The sequence below is a fragment of the Macrosteles quadrilineatus genome, unplaced genomic scaffold (genome assembly GCF_028750875.1).
Source record: "Macrosteles quadrilineatus isolate MER2022 unplaced genomic scaffold, UCM_ALF_1.0 Scaffold_2__2_contigs__length_208266976, whole genome shotgun sequence".
In the NCBI taxonomy this organism is placed as follows: domain Eukaryota; kingdom Metazoa; phylum Arthropoda; class Insecta; order Hemiptera; family Cicadellidae; genus Macrosteles; species Macrosteles quadrilineatus.
In genome coordinates this window covers 182120091-182142180 of record NW_026542595.1, presented here as the reverse complement: position 1 = coordinate 182142180, position 22090 = coordinate 182120091, and the positions used below count along the sequence as shown (strand labels likewise).

At 33.2% G+C, this 22090-nt stretch overlaps 3 protein-coding genes across 4 annotated transcripts; 1 reads left to right on the top strand and 2 right to left on the bottom strand.

Annotated features, from left to right (window-relative positions):
- Positions 1-1513: 1513 nt before the first annotated feature.
- Positions 1514-5281, top strand: LOC128986138 (endocuticle structural glycoprotein SgAbd-1-like). The gene is made up of 5 exons (XM_054406305.1): positions 1514-1544; positions 2947-3114; positions 3796-4136; positions 4572-4647; positions 5088-5281. The coding sequence occupies exons 1-5, from the start codon at positions 1533-1535 to the stop codon at positions 5223-5225; spliced, it is 735 nt and encodes a 244-aa protein (XP_054262280.1). The 5' UTR covers positions 1514-1532; the 3' UTR covers positions 5226-5281.
- A 1022-nt stretch (positions 5282-6303) lies between these two features.
- On the bottom strand, positions 6304-10873 carry LOC128987686 (uncharacterized). The gene is made up of 3 exons (XM_054408668.1): positions 10790-10873; positions 7370-8919; positions 6304-6610 (listed from the first exon to the last, which is right to left on the bottom strand). Exons 1-3 carry the CDS (start codon positions 10799-10801, stop codon positions 6385-6387), a joined length of 1788 nt encoding a protein of 595 aa, XP_054264643.1. The 5' UTR covers positions 10802-10873; the 3' UTR covers positions 6304-6384.
- A 2312-nt stretch (positions 10874-13185) lies between these two features.
- On the bottom strand, positions 13186-17837 carry LOC128987687 (endocuticle structural glycoprotein SgAbd-1-like). Of its 2 annotated transcripts, none has more exons than XM_054408669.1 (5): positions 17796-17837; positions 15794-16069; positions 14496-14842; positions 13956-14121; positions 13186-13422 (listed from the first exon to the last, which is right to left on the bottom strand). In XM_054408669.1, the coding sequence occupies exons 1-5, from the start codon at positions 17805-17807 to the stop codon at positions 13306-13308; spliced, it is 918 nt and encodes a 305-aa protein (XP_054264644.1). In that variant the 5' UTR covers positions 17808-17837; the 3' UTR covers positions 13186-13305. The 2 variants fall into 2 exon arrangements, with proteins under 2 accessions (XP_054264644.1, XP_054264645.1); XM_054408670.1 differs by having other exon boundaries at positions 14496-14839.
- Between the last annotated feature and the right edge of the window lie 4253 nt (positions 17838-22090).

Sequence of the window (22090 nt, the reverse complement as noted above, 5' to 3'; positions counted from 1 at the left end):
TCAGTGAAACCTCTTAAACATTTGTTGCCAATTGATTCGTTTTTTTTTACTTATAATTTTCATTCTAAACTATTATACTAAATTTCTAAAACTTAACTAAAACTATACTTTATGAACTATGACTTCTATCGAAGTCAAATAACTGATTGTCGCACATTTACAATTTATGACAACGTCAAAAATACTGTATAACAAATTGCTTACGAATCAAATACATCAGTCCATTGATTTACAATTTTCAATTAATCCATTCAAAGAATATACACTAAGCTAAAAAAATGCATTTAAACTGTTTCTTAAGATCTACAGGTTTTGCAATTTTAAGGAGAGGTGGTAACATATTAATCCGTCTTATTTCTAGCTCAAAAGAACTAACATGTGAGATCTGAGAATTAAATTGGTTTATTATAAATTGATGGTTTTTCTCGTGTAATGACGATGAAATATTTTGTTTGTAGGAAAAAGTTTAAGTTTAACTTTACATACATAAAACTTTCAAGAACTAACATTGAAGTGGCAGTCAATGAGGGGGATGGCGAAGTTGTATTCAAGAAAGATTCTTTATGCGGGTTAAGAACCATATTTATGAAGATTATAATTCAAAATAACTGTAATTTTAGACTTATTGAACTGTTAATTAGAACAGTTTTGAGTAAATAAATCTCTGTTAGTATAGCCATTGGTATACTATACTATACTATACTATAATATACTATACTATACTGTGTATAATCAATGGTATAGCTCAGTTTTAACATGTGTGAATAACATGAATTGTAAGTCTAGCTGTAGTTGAATGGCCATTATTTGTTGACATAATATATGTTGCCCGGTCTTACGGATGAATTTAAATTTATTATTTAACTTCCGAACCTAACTTCTTTCCTAGATGCATACGCTATAAAAAAGTCAATTCTTGTAGCTACTAGGCAGTGGCGATTACTGTACCACAACAATATCAACTAATCAACTATCGCCACCCTCCCCTATCTCTACGGTTTATCAAACGGTCTTTGTGAAGAACCGTAGACACAACCTATAGTGCAGAAGATATTGAAACAATTTCCACAAAATATATTGGTTTTAAGCTACATCTTGTTGTTATCCATCTTACGAACTAAAAATGTGCAGTAATTTAATTATTCACTTACCTTTCCCAGAATTATTTCTACCGGTGATTTCACATAACTAAACACAAACCAAACCTACAACCCGAAACTGGAATATGTCGAAATCCGTTACCTCATATCTTTACTAGACGAATGTGCAATGCATAATAAAATGCAAATAGAATTACTTTATGATTGAACTCAACTTTCTTCTCAATTGCATGCAATGCTGCCAAAAACACAGCCTTGGTGCGTGGGACGGGATGTATATGCAATAAATTCAAAATGTCGCATCCTGACCTTTGGATAAGCTGTTTTGTAAACTAGATCTGGCGACTTGAACTTGATCTTGATGCACCCTCTATATAAGTCGCCCAACACTTACCGGCTACTTCACTCTTGTCTCCACTTCACCTGGGCAACATGAAGGGTTTGGTAAGTAATGAAGTGTGAAACTTGGATAAGGTATTAGTATATCGATCATTACCTCATATACTTACATTACATAGTATCAGGCTACATTCAATCGTTGTAATCAACCCATTGTAAGAACTACCCCCAAATATTACACTGGATAGAGCTTTAGATTGCAATTAATATCGTAAACATAAAAAAAATTAAATATATATTTTTTATCACAGTTTATTTTAAAACAAGCACTTCTTAATTTGTATTAACTCGTGGCTAAGTAGTACTGTATTTCAAAAATAATGTTTATACTTTTAATGACTAAATAGTACAACACCTATCGAGTAATGAATTTAAACTTCACCTAAGTACTAAATTAAAAATATAGTTTATCGATGTAATCTTATAAATCCAATTACAGTTAAATTAGTTGTATTGAATTGGGACACTTTTTCATGATATTAAAGATGTGAAACAAAACTTCATTTGATATTAGGCGACTCAAATACATATCACAGTAGGAACTTAGCATTATAGCAAATTTATCTAAGTAATAATGGTCTGGTACTCGGGCATTGAGATGTCCAACCTGTAAAGGTTGATTTTCATTTCAGTTACAGTTTCGTATTTCATTGATTAATTTAAAAAAAAATAACTATCCCCAGTTTATCGATACTTAATTTTGAAAAAAAGTGAAAGAAGGCGTAACTTTAAAGGTAATTGAACAAAAAACATATTTTCAAAAGTTGCCAAACAACCATTTGGTGTGCACTGACAAACCCAACGTAAAACACAATCATTAATATTTCGCTCGATAAGTTTTAGCTTTATTTTAAATGTATAAGTTATTCAAATGAGATTTAAAATATTGAATCCGTCTTCACACTAAATAATCCAAATCATTTTGAAGGTCTTATTATGATGGAAATTATAGTGCTAGATTTGTTTCTAAAGGTCAATGTTTCCATATTTAATCAAATGCCAGATACAAAAAAATAAGATTTTTTGAAGAAGTGTATATACGAGAAAGCGACTAGTTATATACGTTTTAAGCGAGATAAGTAATGAGAATAAATGCACCGTAAATAGTATAATTTTTAAAATTATTTTAATTTTGTAAATAAATTACTATTGAAAAACACAATGGCATCACAACAAACAAACAACAAACAAAATGATCTTATTCGTTTATGTCTTACCTTTCTTCTTTGAACATTAAACTAACCATTAAATTGAAGGGATCTAATCTCATCGTTAATGTAATAATAGGTTAATTAATTTTATTTTGAACAATAGGACAGTTATTTTACAAATATATTAAATTCGTCCAGAAAACCCGTGACAGAAAGTTATGCAAAATTATTCAATTACCGTTAAATAAGTGTTTTAAATTATGAATTTAATTGTAAATATAATAACTTTATTTCAGGTTGTGTTTGTAGCACTGACAGTCTCAGCATTTGCAGCTCCTCAGGTGGTACCCTTGGCACCAGCTTACCAGTCTTACCAACCTATAACCTACAAATCACAATACGCTCCTGCAAAGATCGCCTTTGCCGCCCCTGCTACTTACCAAGCCGTCGCTCCTGCTTATAAGGTAAATATATACTGTATATTCAGGGAAGTGTAACGAATCATTTACAGTAACTAGGAGCAACAAAGATATCAAGAAAAATTTTTAATTATTGTATGGACATTTTTACACTTTCCCCCAAACTGACCAAATTGACTGAATAAATGTTTACAAGAGTGCATTTTTGAATAAAATCTACCTTTCTGTTGATTTGTTTTACTAATTGGTTTTGAACGGCGATGATATTTGTGGGTATTTATGGCACATCCAATGAAATCTAATGTTGATCAAACCTTGCATCCATTATATATTTACTTAAAATCCAAAAAAGTCTTGTAAACAGTATGTTGACTCATACATTTTGTAAACTAAAAAATTTAATATCTATCAAAACATAGAGATATATATTCCATAAATACAAACGTATATTGCATATAATCAAAACAATGTTTATATAAAAAAAAATTATTTTGCTATTTTACTGCATTATGTAAATGTGCTATATATGGTTGTGGGCAATAATAATCGAGATCAACATGCTAAAGGTGTACAAAAATTAACACGGGAAGTTGAAACATTTTTGAACATTATTAGATAATTGGACATTAACTACAGTGTATGTCTCACAACTGAGATCAAAATTAATTAGATATATTGAAATACACAATTTAATGAATTGAATCAGTATGTACATATTCTTTCCAGACTTATGCTGCTCCTATTGCTACCGTACCTGCCTACAAACCAGTGGCTTATTCCGCCCCTGCCTTCAAACCCATAACATATTCCGCCCCTGCCTTCAAACCCATAACATACTCCGCGCCTGCCTACAAGCCCGCAGCTTACTCTGCGCCTGCCTACAAGCCTGCAGCTTACCCCGCGCCTGCCTACAAACCCGTAGCCTTTTCCGCGCCTGCCTACCAGTACACACCCCAGCCTGCCTATGTAGCCCAGCCCCAGTACACTGCAGCTTCCGGTTATGTCAAGCCTGTGGCAATCTTACGTCAATCTCAAGATGATAACTTTGATGGTTCCTTCTCGTATGAGTAAGTGTTTTTTTTTTATGTCTCACACATACAGGAATGTTTAACGTGTTATAGGCGTGTGTTCAGAATAATTGTATCAAAACTCGAACGTTTTGTGAGTTTGAAACCGTAACTGTTTTTAGTAAGTGAATTATTTTACTATCAACTACTTTAGTTAATCTGATAACTATGATATAAAATTACAATCGATAGTCTATGATAATGTGATTTATAAAATACTGTACCAGTCAAATAAAAAATACTAAATGCCAATTTTAAGACATTGAAATTCCAATTTTCTTTATTTAAGTATGGTTTTAAAATATTTCTTCATATTCAACATTAGAAATTAATAGGAATCCCAAAAACAGTATTCCAAACTAGTAAAATTGGATTTTGCTATTCACATTTTAATGAATGGACACTATTAATTTACTTTGTGTTTCTTTTTTCCAGTTTCGAAGCTGAAAACGGAATTGCATCATCTGCAAGTGGTTACGTGAAAAACGCAGGATCCGAGGATGAAGCCCAGGTATACTTCATAAATTTAATTCATAATTGTATATATTTTTTTTACGTGTGTAAGGTTATTTTTAACTATTTCATCTCTTACATTATTATAAGACATTGCACCATTATCAACACACAGTTTATCAATATCGGGCTGTGTATAGGTTACTACATATGACTCCTTAACTCCATTAACCTCCTTTAACTCCTGTTAAAGATATTCATAAACAAGTGTGTTGGGGTGTGTTGTTAGCCTATGGTAAGCGTATAGGACTTCGATGCGGGAGAGACGAGTTCAATTCCTCAAACGTCCCTTAAAAGAATTTGAATTGAATTAATTCAAAAAACGCCACTGTCGTAGACAACAGCAAAAGAAAAAGAAAATAAATAAAAGTGTGTTCATTTGCTCCGGTTATTGATATGTTATACTATCATTCCTCATATATTTTATCACTCCTGCAGGTAATCCAAGGCCAGTATTCCTACACTGCCCCCGATGGAACTCCCGTGGTCACCCGCTGGTTCGCGGACGAGACAGGGTTCCACGCTGAGGGTGCTCACATCCCAACCCCTGGGGCGGAGCCCTACAGAACTGCTTAAACGTAAACGCTTAAAGTATTAGATATTTCCTTAATAAATATGATTGTACATATGAATCTTATTTTTCTTTCCATTCCTTTCTATTAAGAGTTCGCACAGAATTTTAATTTTCTATACAACATTTTTGGTTGGGTAGATCTTCTGGATTTGGTTGGTTATTATTATGAAAATTATGCATAATTTACAACTGTACTATGTAACAATACGAGCTATATAGCATAAAAACCTAGGATTAATTTAATGATTTATTATTACTTCAACAATCATAGTTACTTTAATATGGCGATTATGTAGAAGCGGGTTTTAATCTAAATATGAAAAAGCTTGAGTGGAAGATCGATATTTTCTACAAAGCTACTGATGCCAACCACGCCTACTAACTAATAAATCTAATGATATTTTTTATTTATTATTTTATAAGTTTCGTCTGGAGACTGATTCGTTTCGTCTTAACAAACGAAAAAATTATCGGTTTTTTAACTTATAAAAATAACTGTGTGTTTTTTTTTAAGAAGTAACATTATTTTTGTATGCTCCCATATTGAAAATTCCATAAAAATAAAAATATTACATTTGAAACGTTAGTGTGGTCTTAACAGAGTTTTACTTCACAATGTGTAGCAAATTACACACACTTACTACTGTAAACATTTTCTAAATTTCTTCTTTCTTCTACAATAAAAATTTTGTCAATTACAGTAAAGTACATAATTGGTTGATTCAGATCTAGTTTCCATTGAATTCCACGAACTATACTTCGTTTAAAATATTTAGATAGTTTGAGGAGAACTTTTCCCACACTTTTTTTGTATTATTTAATCTATGTTGCTCAATCAGCAGTTGAGCCATTATTTTAAAGGTAAGGGTCAAGAGAGGGGATAGGCTTTTTTCCCTCAAACCACCAAAATATTGTGAACGGAATATAGTAATTCATTGTATGGTTTGTGAGGTTATATTATTAATATATAGCTGAGTAACAGTTTAGACTTTTGATGTCATCAAACTCCTGCAGGTTTAATTATTTACGTTTCACCAATACAACTAATTTATCTGAACAAAGGAGAAATAAATCCAAGTCTTGCAAAATAATCAGTTTATTCACAAAAGTAGGTATTTAAAATGCCACAACTTCAGGCCATAGTCCTTATAACGCCACTTGTTAGTGCTGAGTCTTAGCGATGCCCTTAGGTACTGGTGGTGGACCTGGGAGGTGATCTCCCTCGGCGTGGAACCCAGTCTCGTCCGCGAACCACCGGGTGACCACTGGGGTGCCATCAGGGGCCGTGTAGGAGTACTGACCCTGCATGACCTGGGCCAACTGCTGAGGGCTCACCTGCTTGACGTGGCCAGCTGCTGAAGACGCGATGCCGTTCTCCGTCTGATATCTTCAACAACCAAATTGATTTGAAATTGTAACGAACACCACAAAATTTAGATTAAATAAACTATTTTCAATTTACAATAGATACAAATTTGCGTTGGGTAGAAATACCCTCCTTACATGTTTATATTTCAATAAAATTGCTATAAATATGATAATTAATTTTTTAAGCCAACAAATGTATTATTTATAGTTATTTTTGTAATGTTTTTTCCTATTATGTATTTAAATTGAAAAAAAAAGAAATTAGCAAACAACCTACTTATTATTTATATAACATATGTAACAAACTTGGCCAAACAGCATTACATAAAGACCTGATAAAAATAATAAATAATTTAATACTTGCATGTAGGATAAACCTTTGGGTAAATTAAAGTAATTGTTTAATTCCGCATACCATCCATACATATCTAAAATGTTGTGTAAAATTGTATAATGATGAAAGTTCTTGATTGCATACCCTTTTGATTTAGAATCAGTACTTTTTCGGTTGGTGGTTAGTAATTGTTTTAAGCATGCGAGGTCGTTTTCGTTAATAATGACGCAAACACAATTAGGACGATTATTTATCAGTCAAACGTTCCCCCCCCCATCCCCATACAATTTGCGTGTAAGTTAAATATCAAAATTATGGAAACCCCCCAAACTCGAGTCTTATCAGACTAAAAAGCTCATAAAATATTATATTATGTAATTTGAAAGCACTTTATCTCTTTTAAATAAGTATTATCATTTTTTGTGGAATAATTATGTTACTTACTCATAGCTGAAGTTCCCGTCAAAATCATCGTCTTGACTTTGAGTAACAATGGCCACTGGTTTGACGAATGCATTACGATTTTGGTTTAAGACTGTAGGCTGGTACTCTACTACAGGTTCTTGATATTGAACAGAAGAATACTGAGAAGTCTTCACGGGCACAATCGAGGCAGATTTATACACTATAGGGTAGGTTTTGGCTGCAAGTGAGGAAGTTTGAGAATTTGCCGAGCCATGGGATGCTAAGAAACTCGAAGCTGGGCTAGTTTTAGGTGAATAACTTTGAGAAGAGTGGCTAGGTGATGAGTAGCTCTGAGATGTGTAGGTCTCTGTTGCATAGCTCGGTGCTGCATGGCTTTTAGATGAAGGTGCTAGATAGCTTGGACCAGAGTATGGCTTACCCGGTTGGCTAAGTGCTGAATAACTCTGAGAAGCATAGTTCTTTGCTCCATACCCTGGTATTACATTACCCTGAGTTGTATGCGCATTTCCTAAATATCTTGGTACTGAATTGCTTTGAGTAGGGATGCTTGCTAATGAAGATCTGTGTGATGAGGAGATAGGAGCGGCATAACTAGGACTTGAGTATGTCTTGGCTGATAGTTTAGGTGATGAATAACTCTGAGAAGCATAGTTATTTGCTGCATAACCTGGTATTACATTACCCTGAGATGTATGCGCATTTCCTGAATATCTTGGTACTGAATTGCTTTGAGTAGAGACGCTTGATAATGAAGAACTGTGTGATGAGGAGATAGGAGCGGTATAACTAGGACTTGAGTATGTCTTGGCTGAGAGTTTAGGTGCTGAATAACTCTGAGAAGCATAGTTATTTGCTGCATAACCTGGTATTACATTACCCTGAGATGTATGCGCATTTCCTGAATATCTTGGTACGGAATTGCTTTGAGTAGAGACGCTTGATAATGAAGAACTGTGTGATGAGGATATAGGAGCTGTAAATCTAGTACTAGAGTATGTCTTGGCTGAGACGCTAGGCGCCGAATAGCTCTGAGGTGGAAGACTGGGTATAGTATAGCTGAGTGATGGGATGGTAGATACCGAATCGTTTGGAGCAGTTTTAGATAATAAGCTGGATTGTGAGTAACCATGGTTAACGTTATTGCTTGGTGCTGAATTACTTTGAGTTGAGTGTATAGGTGCTGAGTAACTTGACGCGAAGTACGTATTTGGTGAGTAGCTTTGCTCTGAATAACTATGATACGAAGGACTTGGTGGTGAATAGCTCTGAACTCCTAGACTATGTGCTGAGTACTGTGGAGCGGGTGTGACTGTGTATATTTGAGGGGCTGGTGCTATGGTGGCCGTGTAGATTTGTGGTGGACCCGGGTAGATTGCAGGGTAAGAGGCAGGCGCTGAGTAGATTTCAGAAAGGGGAGGAGCTGGGCTAGATTGAGCCGAGTAGATTTGCACAGGAAGTGCATAGGCTAGGGTGTGTTGTGGATCATTTTGCACCGGAAAGGTGGATTCTGGTTGGTGGAACTCATTGTGGTGCGCCAAAACACATCCGAGCGAGAGAAGAAGCACAGTCTGTAAAAAAGTCATACTTACAGTAATTCACAATTTATTACTAATTTACATCTGATAATAGATTCAGTGGTGATAAATTTTGAAAAATTTCAAAGTTTCAAAGCTTATTTGAATTATCTAATTTTATATTTCATGAACGATGAGATGGATGATTTCAGAGATTTAAATCATGTCTAAACATCCAAGACATAAATTGCAATCAAGCCAACATGGTTACATATGTTTCGGACATTTTTAAAAGAGACTAATAATTTATCCTAGTTGAAAGTGGTGTTAAGATACAGTGATTCTTCTGCTGATTTTATTGTTTTATCCTATTGATGATGAAGATGAAGTTCTAAATTATTCAACTATACCAATAGAAAAACACATAAATCCTGCTACTTAATTAATATTACAAATAAATTATATTATTTAAAAAATATATATATTATTTTTAGTTAAAGGATTCACAAAAATATATGTTAATTACTAAATTGATGGCTTTGTTCCTTAATAGTCGCTTGGTTGCTTAATAATGGCTTGATTCATAATAATTTATAAATAAAAACTTTTTTAAAACAAAACGTTTTTAAATGCACTAAAAAGTAGGAAATAATTTATTAATATGTGGAGAGTATAAATACTTGTAAAATTTAAAACGAAAAACGTGGGGTGCATGCAATAGATAATTTACAATTACCTTCACCTATTGAACTAAAATATTATTATCAATTGCATGCACCCCACGTTTTTCGTTTTAAATCTTACAAGTATTTAAACTCTCCACATATATTTAAATTATTTTCTACATTTTAGTGCATTTCAAAACGATTTGTTTTAAAAAAGTTTTTATTTATAAATTATTTTCTACTTTTCAGTTTTTAATGTGTGTGGATGTTAAATCTATTTCATGCATCTATATCAGATTGACTGAGGCATGTGGGAAATCTAAGGTTTATTTGAGTTTATTTTTATATAATTATGTATTAGATTGAATGTATGGCCTAACTATAAATATATCAATCTATTTAATTTATTGTTTACTTTATAGAATACTAAATAAATAACAAATGACATTATTAACAAACACCTTTATATCTGCAATCAGATTGTTTATCTTTATTTTGAAATGTTTGTTTGTATAAAGAATCTCTTGGGAGTAGAACCTGTACCTCTTAACCTCTGTTTTTTGAACTGTCAAATTTCAGCTCTTTATGTCAACCAGCTGACTTTAATTAATTGATATATTTACATTCTTTCAAAATGTAAACATGGCAAATTTGGAAGCCAATGGAAATATGAAAATTAAATGCTGTAATATTGCATTGTCATCCACTTGTTAGCTATGTTTCAAATTTCAAGTCTCTAGCTAATCGGGAACTTCGTTTGAAATAGATATCAAAACTTCTAGAAAAGTGAGCTAATAAAAACAAGCCCATGGGGCATAGCCCAAGGGAAATATGTAAATTAAATGATATAATATAGCATTGTTATCTATTTGTGAGCTATGTTTCAAGTTTCAAGTCTCTAGCTCATCGGGAAGTATCAAAATTTTCAAGAAAGCGAGTTAATAAAAACAAGCCCGTGGGGTGTAGCCCAAGGGAAATATGAAAATTAAATTATATAATATTGCATTTTCTTCCATTTGTGAGCTATGTTTCAATTTTAAAGTCTCTAGCTCATCGGAAAGTTAGTATAAAAATTGATTGCAAAATTTGTACCGAACAAGAAAGCGAGCTAATAAAAACGTTTTAAAATAAACTTAAAAATGTCGACGTAAGATAGGCCTAGTAAAAAGAACTGAGTTTGGTCCGTTCATAAAAAGAATTCAAAGGAATGAAAGATTAATATAAAACTAAATAATATAAAAAGTTATGATTAAACTTACCCAAGACACCATGATGTCTAGTAACAAGTTATCCTCAGTAGTCACCACAGAAGTGACTTGACTTATCAATCAACTGGTTATATACTCACTCATCTTGTCAAGAGTTTATCGTCATATCAATCCTCAATTCGGCAGATCTACTTTTTTCCCGGACACTTTTCCCGAAGGCCGCGTTCCTGAGGAAGTGTGATGATACCAGTTTCACTACAAATCTCAGTGCCAATGTCAAGATACTTAGTACTCTTTAAAACATAACTGTTTGGTAAAAACCATATTTAGAGAAATATCTTCTTAGTCTCGGAATGGGTACAATTAGAGTAATATAGATAGCAACCTTGATGTCACTCTTAGGAGTAGATCAAAGATATAATATCATGTTATAATGCAAGGTCTCAAACATGAAGGAAGTAGCTGTGGCACATAATTAAGGATGTGATTAAATGTCACTAGGAATTTTGTGTAAGATTTACAAGGCGATTATTGTTGTAGGTAAAAAAGCGAGGCTCATAAAGTGAAAGCGAAAAAAGTAATAAAATTTGTTTAAACTTTGTGATTCCTTGATTTTTAAATCTGTTTTACACTTTCACTACAAAGACCAACTATATAAAAATATATAAAAAAGTGTCATCAAAACTATGCTTAATACTAATATTATGTAATGAAATATTTAAACAACAATAATTATAGTAAATTAAAAGCTCAGGCTTTGTAAAATCTGTAATATCTTATGCTTTATTCAGACTATTTATGAATCTCTGCAGTGATAAAAATGTTTTCAATATTATGAACACCACTCTTTGATTACTTTTTAAACATATAGCGTAGAAACCCACTTTTCTATCTGAACTTTAAAAGTTTAATATTGTTTAACGAGAGGTGTACACATTAAATCGGTTTGTTCTTACATCCTTGTACATTTCTTATTTTGGTTTTCTTCTCTTTACCGTAAAAATAGCCTTATTACCTAGGTTCGGAAAGTAGGTAACCGGATGGAGAAGAAGTTAAGTTAAAGGTTCGGAATTACTGTAATTAGGTTGTTTTCTGTACATAACACCTGCCTGTTGTTTTAGACCTAATTTTATCATACCTCTGCAATAATTTAGCTAGTGAGCTCTTGATTTAGTTAGAAAGGATCTTACACAATTTAGTACCTTACAATTTCACGTCATTTTCAACTTCTCACTTTGCAAATTGGTTGAATTTCGAGTATTTTTTTATGTCAATAGCGGAAAAAATGAAATAAATATGTTTTTTATTTAAAAATCTCCACAAGAGGTGTTTTTTCATATGTCTCTGAAAAATAAAATTTTTATTCTGTACAAATTTGCACGCGTCAAGAATCAAATTTGTTACCACAGTACATCACTACGCATACCGAATAATATAAAACTAACCAAGCCCGGTGTCCAGTGTTGCCAAGTCTGTCTATGAATTGTGATTTATAGCTCACGTGTAACATCATAGTCCTACCAGTTATCCCTGAGCCAGTAGTGGCTATTTGTAATACAAATCTCATCTAGTAGACATAAAGCCTCCACCCGCTAGGATCCTCTTATCAATTATTCATATGTAAGAAGCATATCTTGCCTATTTGTCATTCTTCTAAATGTCATGCAAAATGTTGGATTTATGAAGAAGTTATACAACTTTACAACAAATAAAACGCATATAATATATACGCATACAAAATACAACAAATAAAAGTAACAGTTACCGAACAGTTAAAATCTATTGACCTGATGGTTGTATTCAGAATAACCACCTGTTACAATGATTTGTTACTGCGTGTAACTCAAGTTAGTTCCATAATAATTTAAGAGTCCTTGATAAATTACGGACTCTTATGTGCAACGAATACATAGAGAACGAATAGTAGTTTTGGCACAGTGTTTAATCGGTTAAGAATTTCTTTCCACCAACACTATTTAAGTGAAAAATAAATGCAAAGATAAGTTGTTCTTAACAGTTTTCTTTCGAAAAATTACTTTTATTGAAAGAAAATAACGAGGTAGTAAGTTATTGGACCAGTTCATCAGGGACCGATTTTCTGCACAATGGCCAAAGTAGTGTCGAGGGTTACTTCAGTGGTGCAATTATATATAATCAGTAATTTTATTTCTTGAACTTTACTGGTTAACTTCTTACTTTGCTTGATAATTTCCTCGCACATGTCTAAGTTCCATGGGGTTGCCAAAGCACAAAGTAAAACAGCCTTCCAGTCCTTTTGGAAGCAAAAAAAAATAACTTTATTTTCAATGATTCACAAAGACTATCCTGGAATGTGTAAAAAAGCTCCAGGCTAGAACCTAGTGTTCTTGGATGTGAAGTTGGTAGATAACAAGAGTTATAGTTGATTAAAAGATCAACCAACAGGTTTTGTAATTAAAGCTTACACGTTTATATGATATTGCACTTTTATTTATTCTACGTAGGAAACTGGTTATAAAACATACAGTATATCAGACTATTGAGATAGGGGCTCAATCTGAGCCGGTATTTTGTTCGGTAGGAGTTGTTCATTGGCGGGCGGCAGCAGCGGTTTGTTCTTCAGCAGTGGGAGGAAGACTGCGCTGGTACTCGATGGACTTAGCGATGGCTTCGGGCAGAGGGGGAGGCACTGGAAGGTGGTCACCCTGAAAAAATCGTGTTTTTTGAGTGGACCCTTTTGTGATGTGGAGTTATCCTTACGCGAAAAAGGATCTAAGGTGGGCAATTAAACAACTGTATTTTTTAAACCCAGGATTTGGAGGAGGGATATTCGAGCTCCATGCATACACCATTTAAATAACCAACCCCCAGTGATTAGTAAAAAAAAAAAATAATATACTTTAAAGTACCTTTAATCATTTGTAAATATTAGTTATCCTGGTTTTGTAGCTATTTGAGGGTGTAATTGCACCGTCATCAATGTGTGATCCGTTAACCCAATCTTTCCACATCATGAACCCTTTTAACAACAATGGCGCATAATGTGTGACAAATCCCCACAATTGTACTGAGTAAAGCCAAAGTTGTTTTTATTTGATAAATAACTCACTCCTATACATATCACATCAAAATAACCCCTTCTCTATTACCTTCCTTTATTTACATGTAACTACTATATCTGTAACATTCTTCTAAGTATTTCTTTAAAAAGTCAGTATAATATTTAGTTTATCCCTACCTGAACTTGGAAGCCGTTCTCATCAGCAATGTAGGTGGTGGTGATGGGAACACCCTCTGGGGAGTAGTAGGTGTAGCTTCCCTGAATCACCTGAATCTCATTTTCAGTTCCGGCGTTCTTCAGGTAACCAGAAGACTCAACTGCAATACCGTGGTCGGTCTCGTAGCTGCCAAATAAGATTTTAGTCGATTAGTTATGGCATAAATCTGTAATATTTTACCAAGAGTCTAGTTTAAAGAATGACTTTTAAAATGCAAAGTTAGTTTTGTTATGTAAAATCGCGTAGCCTATTTAGTCACGATAGCATAACTCCTTTACAATACAGATTCAGTGTACTATTTAAAAGAAAATTACCAATGTTTCTTTCAAGAAGTCCTTAAAGCAAATAAACTTATGTCCTAAGGTCACAAGTATAGAAATGTTTCCTTCTATTCAGTATGTAATATTGATTTCACCACTTAAAATTCAAATCAGAATGAAAAAATCTTGACAAAATAAGCTATAATTTCTCAAGCTCGTTCCAATAACTGAAATAATTACTTGTAAGTGAAAGATCCATCGAAGTTGTTGTCTTCAAATTGCTTCACGATGACATGGACTGGCTCTGCGTGAGGTGCGGAGTATTGGACAGCAGGGGCAGGAGCGCTAACTTTGACAACGGGGGCGGGTGCTGGGGCAGGGGCCGACACCTTGTACACAGCGGGGGCGGCTTGGGGCTTGTAGGACGTGACAGTCTTGTACACCTGGGGCTGCGGGGCTACAGCCACCTTGTAGGAGGGCTTGACTACAGTCTTCTTAACGGCAACCACGTTAGCTTGGGGCTGGGCGAACTGGGTGGAGTATGCGCCAGAGTAGTAGGTCTGAGGGGCTCCAGAGACGATGGTCTGCTAGAAATTTAAAATGCTTACTAGTTAAGCGTGGGGTTTTGGTTATGAACAAGTTATATACGTTCTGTAATTAAAATTATTCTATTGTTTTTCATTGAATATTAGTAATATTTATGAAAGGGAAATTGTTATTTGCGTCATGAAAGTGTTTATTTTATTTTTTAGTGTCTCCGACTGAGACAAATTGTTGGGAAGAACGCAATCGCAAGAACGCAAGAAAAAGTAATAATCGTATACATAATCTTATACAATATTTATGTATATGACTATTTACCCCCTCACACAAAAGGCAAAGACGCTAACCGTTACAAAAAGCACAACATACAAACTTACTTTATGAATGTGTGCAGTCTAAAATGGGCTACACACTACCAAAATGTAAGTTTACTGTTGTACTTTGTTTTGTTGTGTAAGTATTGTATTTCGTTTGCCTAACACTATATAGTTTGATTCAATCGATCAATCATACTATCCCATCTTATTTAATGTTCCAGAGAACATATAATTTAATTTCAAAAATCCTATGCCCCATTTTAGATTGTAATCTATGAAAAATTGTATCGTTTAGCAAAAAGCCACCATACGCAGCAGCATGATAAGCTATTCAATCCTTTGACATTGATCATATCAATAAGATTATTTTTACCTAACAGTTTAGTATTTTTGGGATTCATTCATTAATCTAAGTGACCTAAGGGTTCAGGAAGATTTCAAAAAACTAATATATATATTTTAGCATTAGAGGTCTGTGGCTTTAAGTAAGTTCCAAACCCCATAAAAGTGATTATGAGTTTTTTTTCTTTACAAATCAATTGGATTTCACATCCAAGGTAAAAATAAAATAACATCATGACATATTTTAGACTATAGGTCATCGTAAGCTAATCTCATCAGCAACGCCCTTTATCTTTACCAAATTTCCACATATAGAAAAAGTTTACTATACATTACCTGGGCTGGGGCACCAGCAATGTAAGCGATCTGCTGGCCTGGGACGTATTGTTGTTGCTGGTAGCCACCCTGCAGGTACACGATCTGGGCACCAGCCGGGATGCCCTGGGTGTACTGGGCACCAACTGGGGCAAACTTAGCACCGTACTGGGGAGCTTGGTACACGAACTGCTCCAGCTGACGTGCCTTGGGCTGCTTACGCTCGCTGGAGTCTACTTCGTTAGACTCGCCCTGAGGAGCTGCCAAGGCAGAGGTGGCGAGGAGGAAGACAAGACCCTGGAACATGTGAAACTAATGAAAAAGTGGAAACTCATCACAAAAACTAAAACTGTTATGTATTTTTACGCTTTGTTTGGGCTACATGCTTAAACCTGAGAAAAAAAGCTCCTTGATGGTTTTAAATTGAATCTAAATTCTTTTTATCATTCGATTTTAAATAAGTTGGACAATCGGACAGCTGGATGTAGTCAGTACACATTACGTATGACTATGCACGCAACTCATCCTTCATTCAAATTTATTTTTCGTGTGGCAGACAAGTTAAAATATAGGTGATAAAATACTACCATGAAAATGCTAATGATAAAGTGTGTCTTATCTTCATTGTATCTTCATGTTTATTTAACTTGATTGACATATTCCTAAGGTACACTATTATTAATTTTAAATTAGATTTAAAGTTGTATTTTTCATCCAAAAAAATATCTGAATTTTGTCATAGTGGCTAACTAAAAGATTCACAACAAAATCATGTTATGTTATTTTTCGTAGTTTATCCAAATACATGATTAACGTTGGCTTATAAGTCCATTGACTTCGTGAGATTTTCAAGTGTTTTACCTCAAAGTATACGACAGATATCCAAATATATAACTGCTAATATAACATTTAACAACAAAACACATAGTTCTGCTATTTTAGTTTTTCCAAAAACCAAATTAAATTTAGACATATGTGTACATTAAACTACAGGTATGTTTATACAAACACGGTTTACAGTATTTTAATGCCAGCGACAAAACATGTAGGATGTCAAACATTTTAAAATCTAGATTCCTTCCAAATATCATGATAAGATTATAATTTGTATATAAAGTCTCAAGGTAGGCCTATGAATCTTAAATCGCTTAAATAATACGTGGGCCACTCTAGTTCATTTTGATTGTGTCTATGCATTTATTAAACTTCAATTATTTCAATCGCCGGTATTTAAAATAGAGAAAATTCGCTAAAACCTTTACCAAATAAAACAATGCAACTATCTAACACAAGCTAGTTTTTAATGATTTTTCTTGAAATTATACAAGTCGTTCCATGAAGACTGTTGACAATGAGCTGTTGCACGATTAAATTATGTTCAATCTCCTTTTTTATGTGTTCGCAATCTAATTCAAAATAGTTCAATAATTAAAACATGAAATATAGTGTACATAACATGTTATACAAAAATACACCTATCTCTGTTTTTGTTAGAATATTCTTACACGTCATCTGAAATACCATAAATTGTTCTTTTTACTATTGCAAGTAAATATAAATTTTCTGGTAATTACTTATATTTTAAGAACTATTTTAAGTCAACTTTTAGGCATACAGTTTATTATATACTAGGTACAAAGGTAAACCGAATTGGCACAAAACGAGGATTTGTATATTTATACTTTTATAAAGTGATAATTTGGGGGGCAGTACTATTTATGAATGCATGTTAACACGGCTTATTTTGTTAAAAGTCTACTCCTTGAAAATAATTGAAAATATATCAAAATGATGGATTTTAATAATGGCAAGACGGAATTTATTTTTAAGACAATGCTCAAACTCTATAAAAAAATTAAAATTTTACAAAATACAAAATAAAATAATATAAATATTAAAACAACAGTACTTGGACATTTGCCACCTCTTTAATCAACTGAATGCATCCTAACAGACAATTCCCGTTTTCCCAATTCCACCCCCTGAACCCAATGCTTCCCTTGACACTGAAGTGCATACTTACGAAAGCCCTCATGATGTATCCTGTAGTAAAGAAGGGACCAGAGTGAGGAGTCTTGAACTTGACCACTTATATATAGCAGATCTATATTGTCGCAGGCCCAGAAAGAGTTGTCCAGTCGTTATTTTGTAAGGTCATCTAATTTATTGCCCGGGCAGTGGATTCACTTGTCTTTACTATAGGTCAGGGAGCGTCCAGACAGTAAAAACTGACCGGTTCACTGCTCTGAAGCCGGTGGATCTTCAGAAATGTCCAGAATGAATAATTTATCCAATGAAACATTTGTCTGATTGAGCCGAGAATTGTAAATCAGTTTGTCTTTGTGCCATCTAGAGATCGCGAGGAATGCAGGGCTCGAGGTGATTAGGTTTCTATTGTTTCTGAAACAAATGTGTGGGTTTGTATATATTAGTTTTGTAAACGGCATCATTGATGAACCATGCACTGAAGGTGTTCATCTTTCCTTTGGATGGAGAACTATTTTGGAGAACTACGTTTTAACTTTTCAATTTTGACAATTTTACGTTCAAGTTGTTATTTTTGTTTTACAATCTTACTACTTTATTTTTTAATCTTGAGTTAATTTTGTTTCGTAATTATTGTGGTTACTATTTACAAAATATTCTGGAATGAAAAGAAACTGTAAAGATGAATTACAATAGTTTATGTTGGTTCTAAAACATATGGCGATAAGAATAAAGCAAAGCATTTAAAGCTAACTGGCAATCAATTAGTTATTAGTTCTTACTCAATGTTATTCTACGTAAATTCTGCGTACTTTATTGAGTCTGAAGGTTACGAAATTAATCTTTACTTACAATATGGTGTTATAATACTACTAAACAAACCGTTTTAAAATGGAACCTACAAGCATATTTTGAAATATTTACAAAGCTTACACATGCCATAGAACAAAATACAGGGTTATTCTAAATGATGGACCCATTTTTAATGCTTTATAATTGTTATACTATTAAACTTACCGCTATAAAATACACATCAAACGAAAAAGCAACTCAAAGAGTTTATGCCTTCCAAAGACACATCATTTAACAATATCGATCCAACAGAACTGTAGATTTAATTGTACAAAGTTAAAAAGTAATCTCCAACTTTTTTTACCACCAGAAATTTGGAGGTTACTTGACGTTTTTGCAAATAACTTTTAAATGGTGAGGGAATCGACCAAAGTGGAAGGCAATATTCCGAAAGAGAATAAAATTTCCTACAATCTACTATTTGAATTTTTTGAAAATACTCAAAAAAAGGTACCAAAAGTTGCCTCAAAATGAAAAAAAAAAATGAAAATCCCTGACTTCAATATTGTAGACAATAAACATAGCAAACATTAAATTTCACACTTTTTTATTTAAAGCCAAATTTAGGCCACATTTATTGAGTATTTTCAAGATATGCGTAATAGTAGATTGTAGGAAATGTTATTCTCTTTCGGAATATTACCTTCCACTTTGGTCGATTTCCTCACCATTTAAAAGTTATTTGCAAAAACGTCAAGTAACCTCCAAATTTCTAGTGGTAAAAAAAGTTGGAGATTACTTTTTAACTTTGTACAATTAAATCTACAGTTCTGTTGGATCGATATTGTTAAATGATGTGTCTTTGGAAGGCATAAACTCTTTGAGTTGCTTTTTCGTTTGATGTGTATTTTATAGCGGTAAGTTTAATAGTATAACAATTATAAAGCATTAAAAATGGGTCCATCATTTAGAATAACCCTATAACCCCTAACTTCATCAGCGACGAATATGTCTCGTACGATATAAAACCTTTTATTTTATAAGCTATTTTACTATCCTATTTTACTTGTTTACAGACGCACAGTGGATATTCGATTTTTTATTCCAGTTTACCACATTCACGAAGCATAATATTTGGCTTAACCCTATTTGTTTATGAAAAATTACATTTTATTCCAGCCAGCTTTAATAATTATGTTCTTTATATTCTCGTTACAATGATTTTCTTATTCTTTCACAGCATTAAAAACGAACCATTTCTCTATATTATTATTATATTCCAAAACACCCAGCTTTTACGATATACCACTATAACTATGGTGGCTACTACAAATAAGGCTAATTGTCATTTATGCTATAGTTAGAGATAGTTTGGCAAGACATTTTAGTAAAATAATAAATAATAATAAAAATAAATATATTCAAAAATAAATACGATCACACTTTTTATGGGAATCGTAGTAATGTCACATAGGCCTACGCCGAACAAGGATATTTTAGATTGTATACAGTATATTCCACGGTAGGCGATGTCTGTGCAATGCTAAATACAATTTTAATCAAATATATGAGCGAGTGACAAATTATTAAACATTTATCCCAATAGACAAGGTGACGTTTTATCTCTGGTATTCTTTTTCCGTGCTTAACACCCTGTAACCTTATATACAGTAGCCCGCCTTCTTATTCATTTACTTGTTACTTTTGGTTAGCTGATCTATGACGTCGCATGGATCTAATTTAAATTGGCATATTTTTGTTAGAAATATTTCAATGTTATTGTTCACTTTGACGTAATCTTCTTAGCATTATTTTATTTGATACATGAAAGCTGTTGTTTCACTGTTTAGTTTACACGTGTTGTTCTTATTTTCTCTTTTAAGTATTCACAAAATATTGCATGTAAATAATTTCTTAAGTTTAGGGATTTTATTTCGTTGTGCTTTTCTTGAAATTCTGAAATATTGTAAACATAGGCCTATAAAATTCTGGATATTCTTTATGGAAAATATTCCTATATGATTGAGAGTGTTGTTGAAAAAATCTAAAATATCCCAGATGAATCTAGAAATATCTAAAATTGAAGAATTCTAGGACTTACTATACAGGCTATAATAACGGATGTCCATAGTTTATTTTGAAAGCCAAATCGTCCTAAAGCTGTCCAAATAACACTGTACAAACTATTTTCTAACTAATAACGCAGTTACTTATTTTATATTAATTTTGGAAACAAAACTCAACTGCGTACAAAATCATTTTATAATACAAGCATTCTTGCTTTACAAAAAAAAAAAAACATACGTCAACAATTGCTACGTTTAGATACTTTTTTGTACACATTCTTGAAAATTGTATTTTATTGGTTAACACCGAGATTCACTGCTAGTAAATATCTTAAAAGACGTGTTTAATAAAATGGTTGGTAAGCAGTAGGCCGCTTTTAAAATATTGCAGCCATTAAGGTGATGTTTAAGTATTCCATATAACTCCTACAAGTTGTATTTGAAAGTTTTAGAATTAACCTACATTTTGAAAATTATGATTGTTACTTTTTTGCCTCTTAGGCCAATTTAATTATCAATAATCAGTTACCATTTATGAATTCTTTGAGACATTGACGCACACTTGATGCGTATTTGAAGGTTGAATATAAGTTAAGTGTAAAATTGATTAACATAGTCTATTTACCTTTGTTACTGACTAAGACTATGTTTCATTATTCAGGTCCATTTTTAAAATGCCCAATGTCCAAGGACAGCTGGCCAAGTTTGAACCATCAAGAGCTACTGACTTTTTCCAGAACGAAACCAGCGACCTTCTAATTAGTGGGTGAGTGCTATGACAATTCAGCTGCTGTACCCGTGCATCGCAACGGGGAGAACCAACAAAATATCAGTTCTGCACTTTGTCGTTTAGCCTTGTAACTGTTTAATGTTTTTAAACATCAAAGATCCCAAATAATTTGTTTAGTTAAAACTGCTTTCAAGATTCTTTGATTTTTTTAAATATTAATATCTATAAGGTAAACATGGGGAACCATAAGCCCCTGGGGTGGAGCCCAAATGGATTTTGAGGACAAGATTGTGCCTTTATTTTGAGAATGGGAAATATGAACTATCGTCATGCTAAACTTCAGCCAGATACAACCAGTAGTTAATGTATGATTGAGCCCCATACAAGCACACAGCTTTTAGCGTTATTATATTATTATTGTAGGTCTATAGTAGTTTACGCAACGATTGCGTTAAGTGAGTCTTTACGACACGAGTAGAAAATTTAAGGCACGAGCCTTGGCGAGTGCCTTAAAAACTTCTACGAGTGTCGTAAAGACTATTAACGTGAGTTGCGTACACTACTTTACCTACGACCGTTTTTTAATTACTATCAATCTGGATTTAATTACTAACAATCACTAATGATAACTTTTTAGAGAGGTTATGTTTTCGTGTATTGTCATTGCCACTGAAAGTGATGCAACGACTTGTTGTATAATCAGCTGATTTCCTGTAATTACGTGTTTGTTAAACTTCGTAAAAT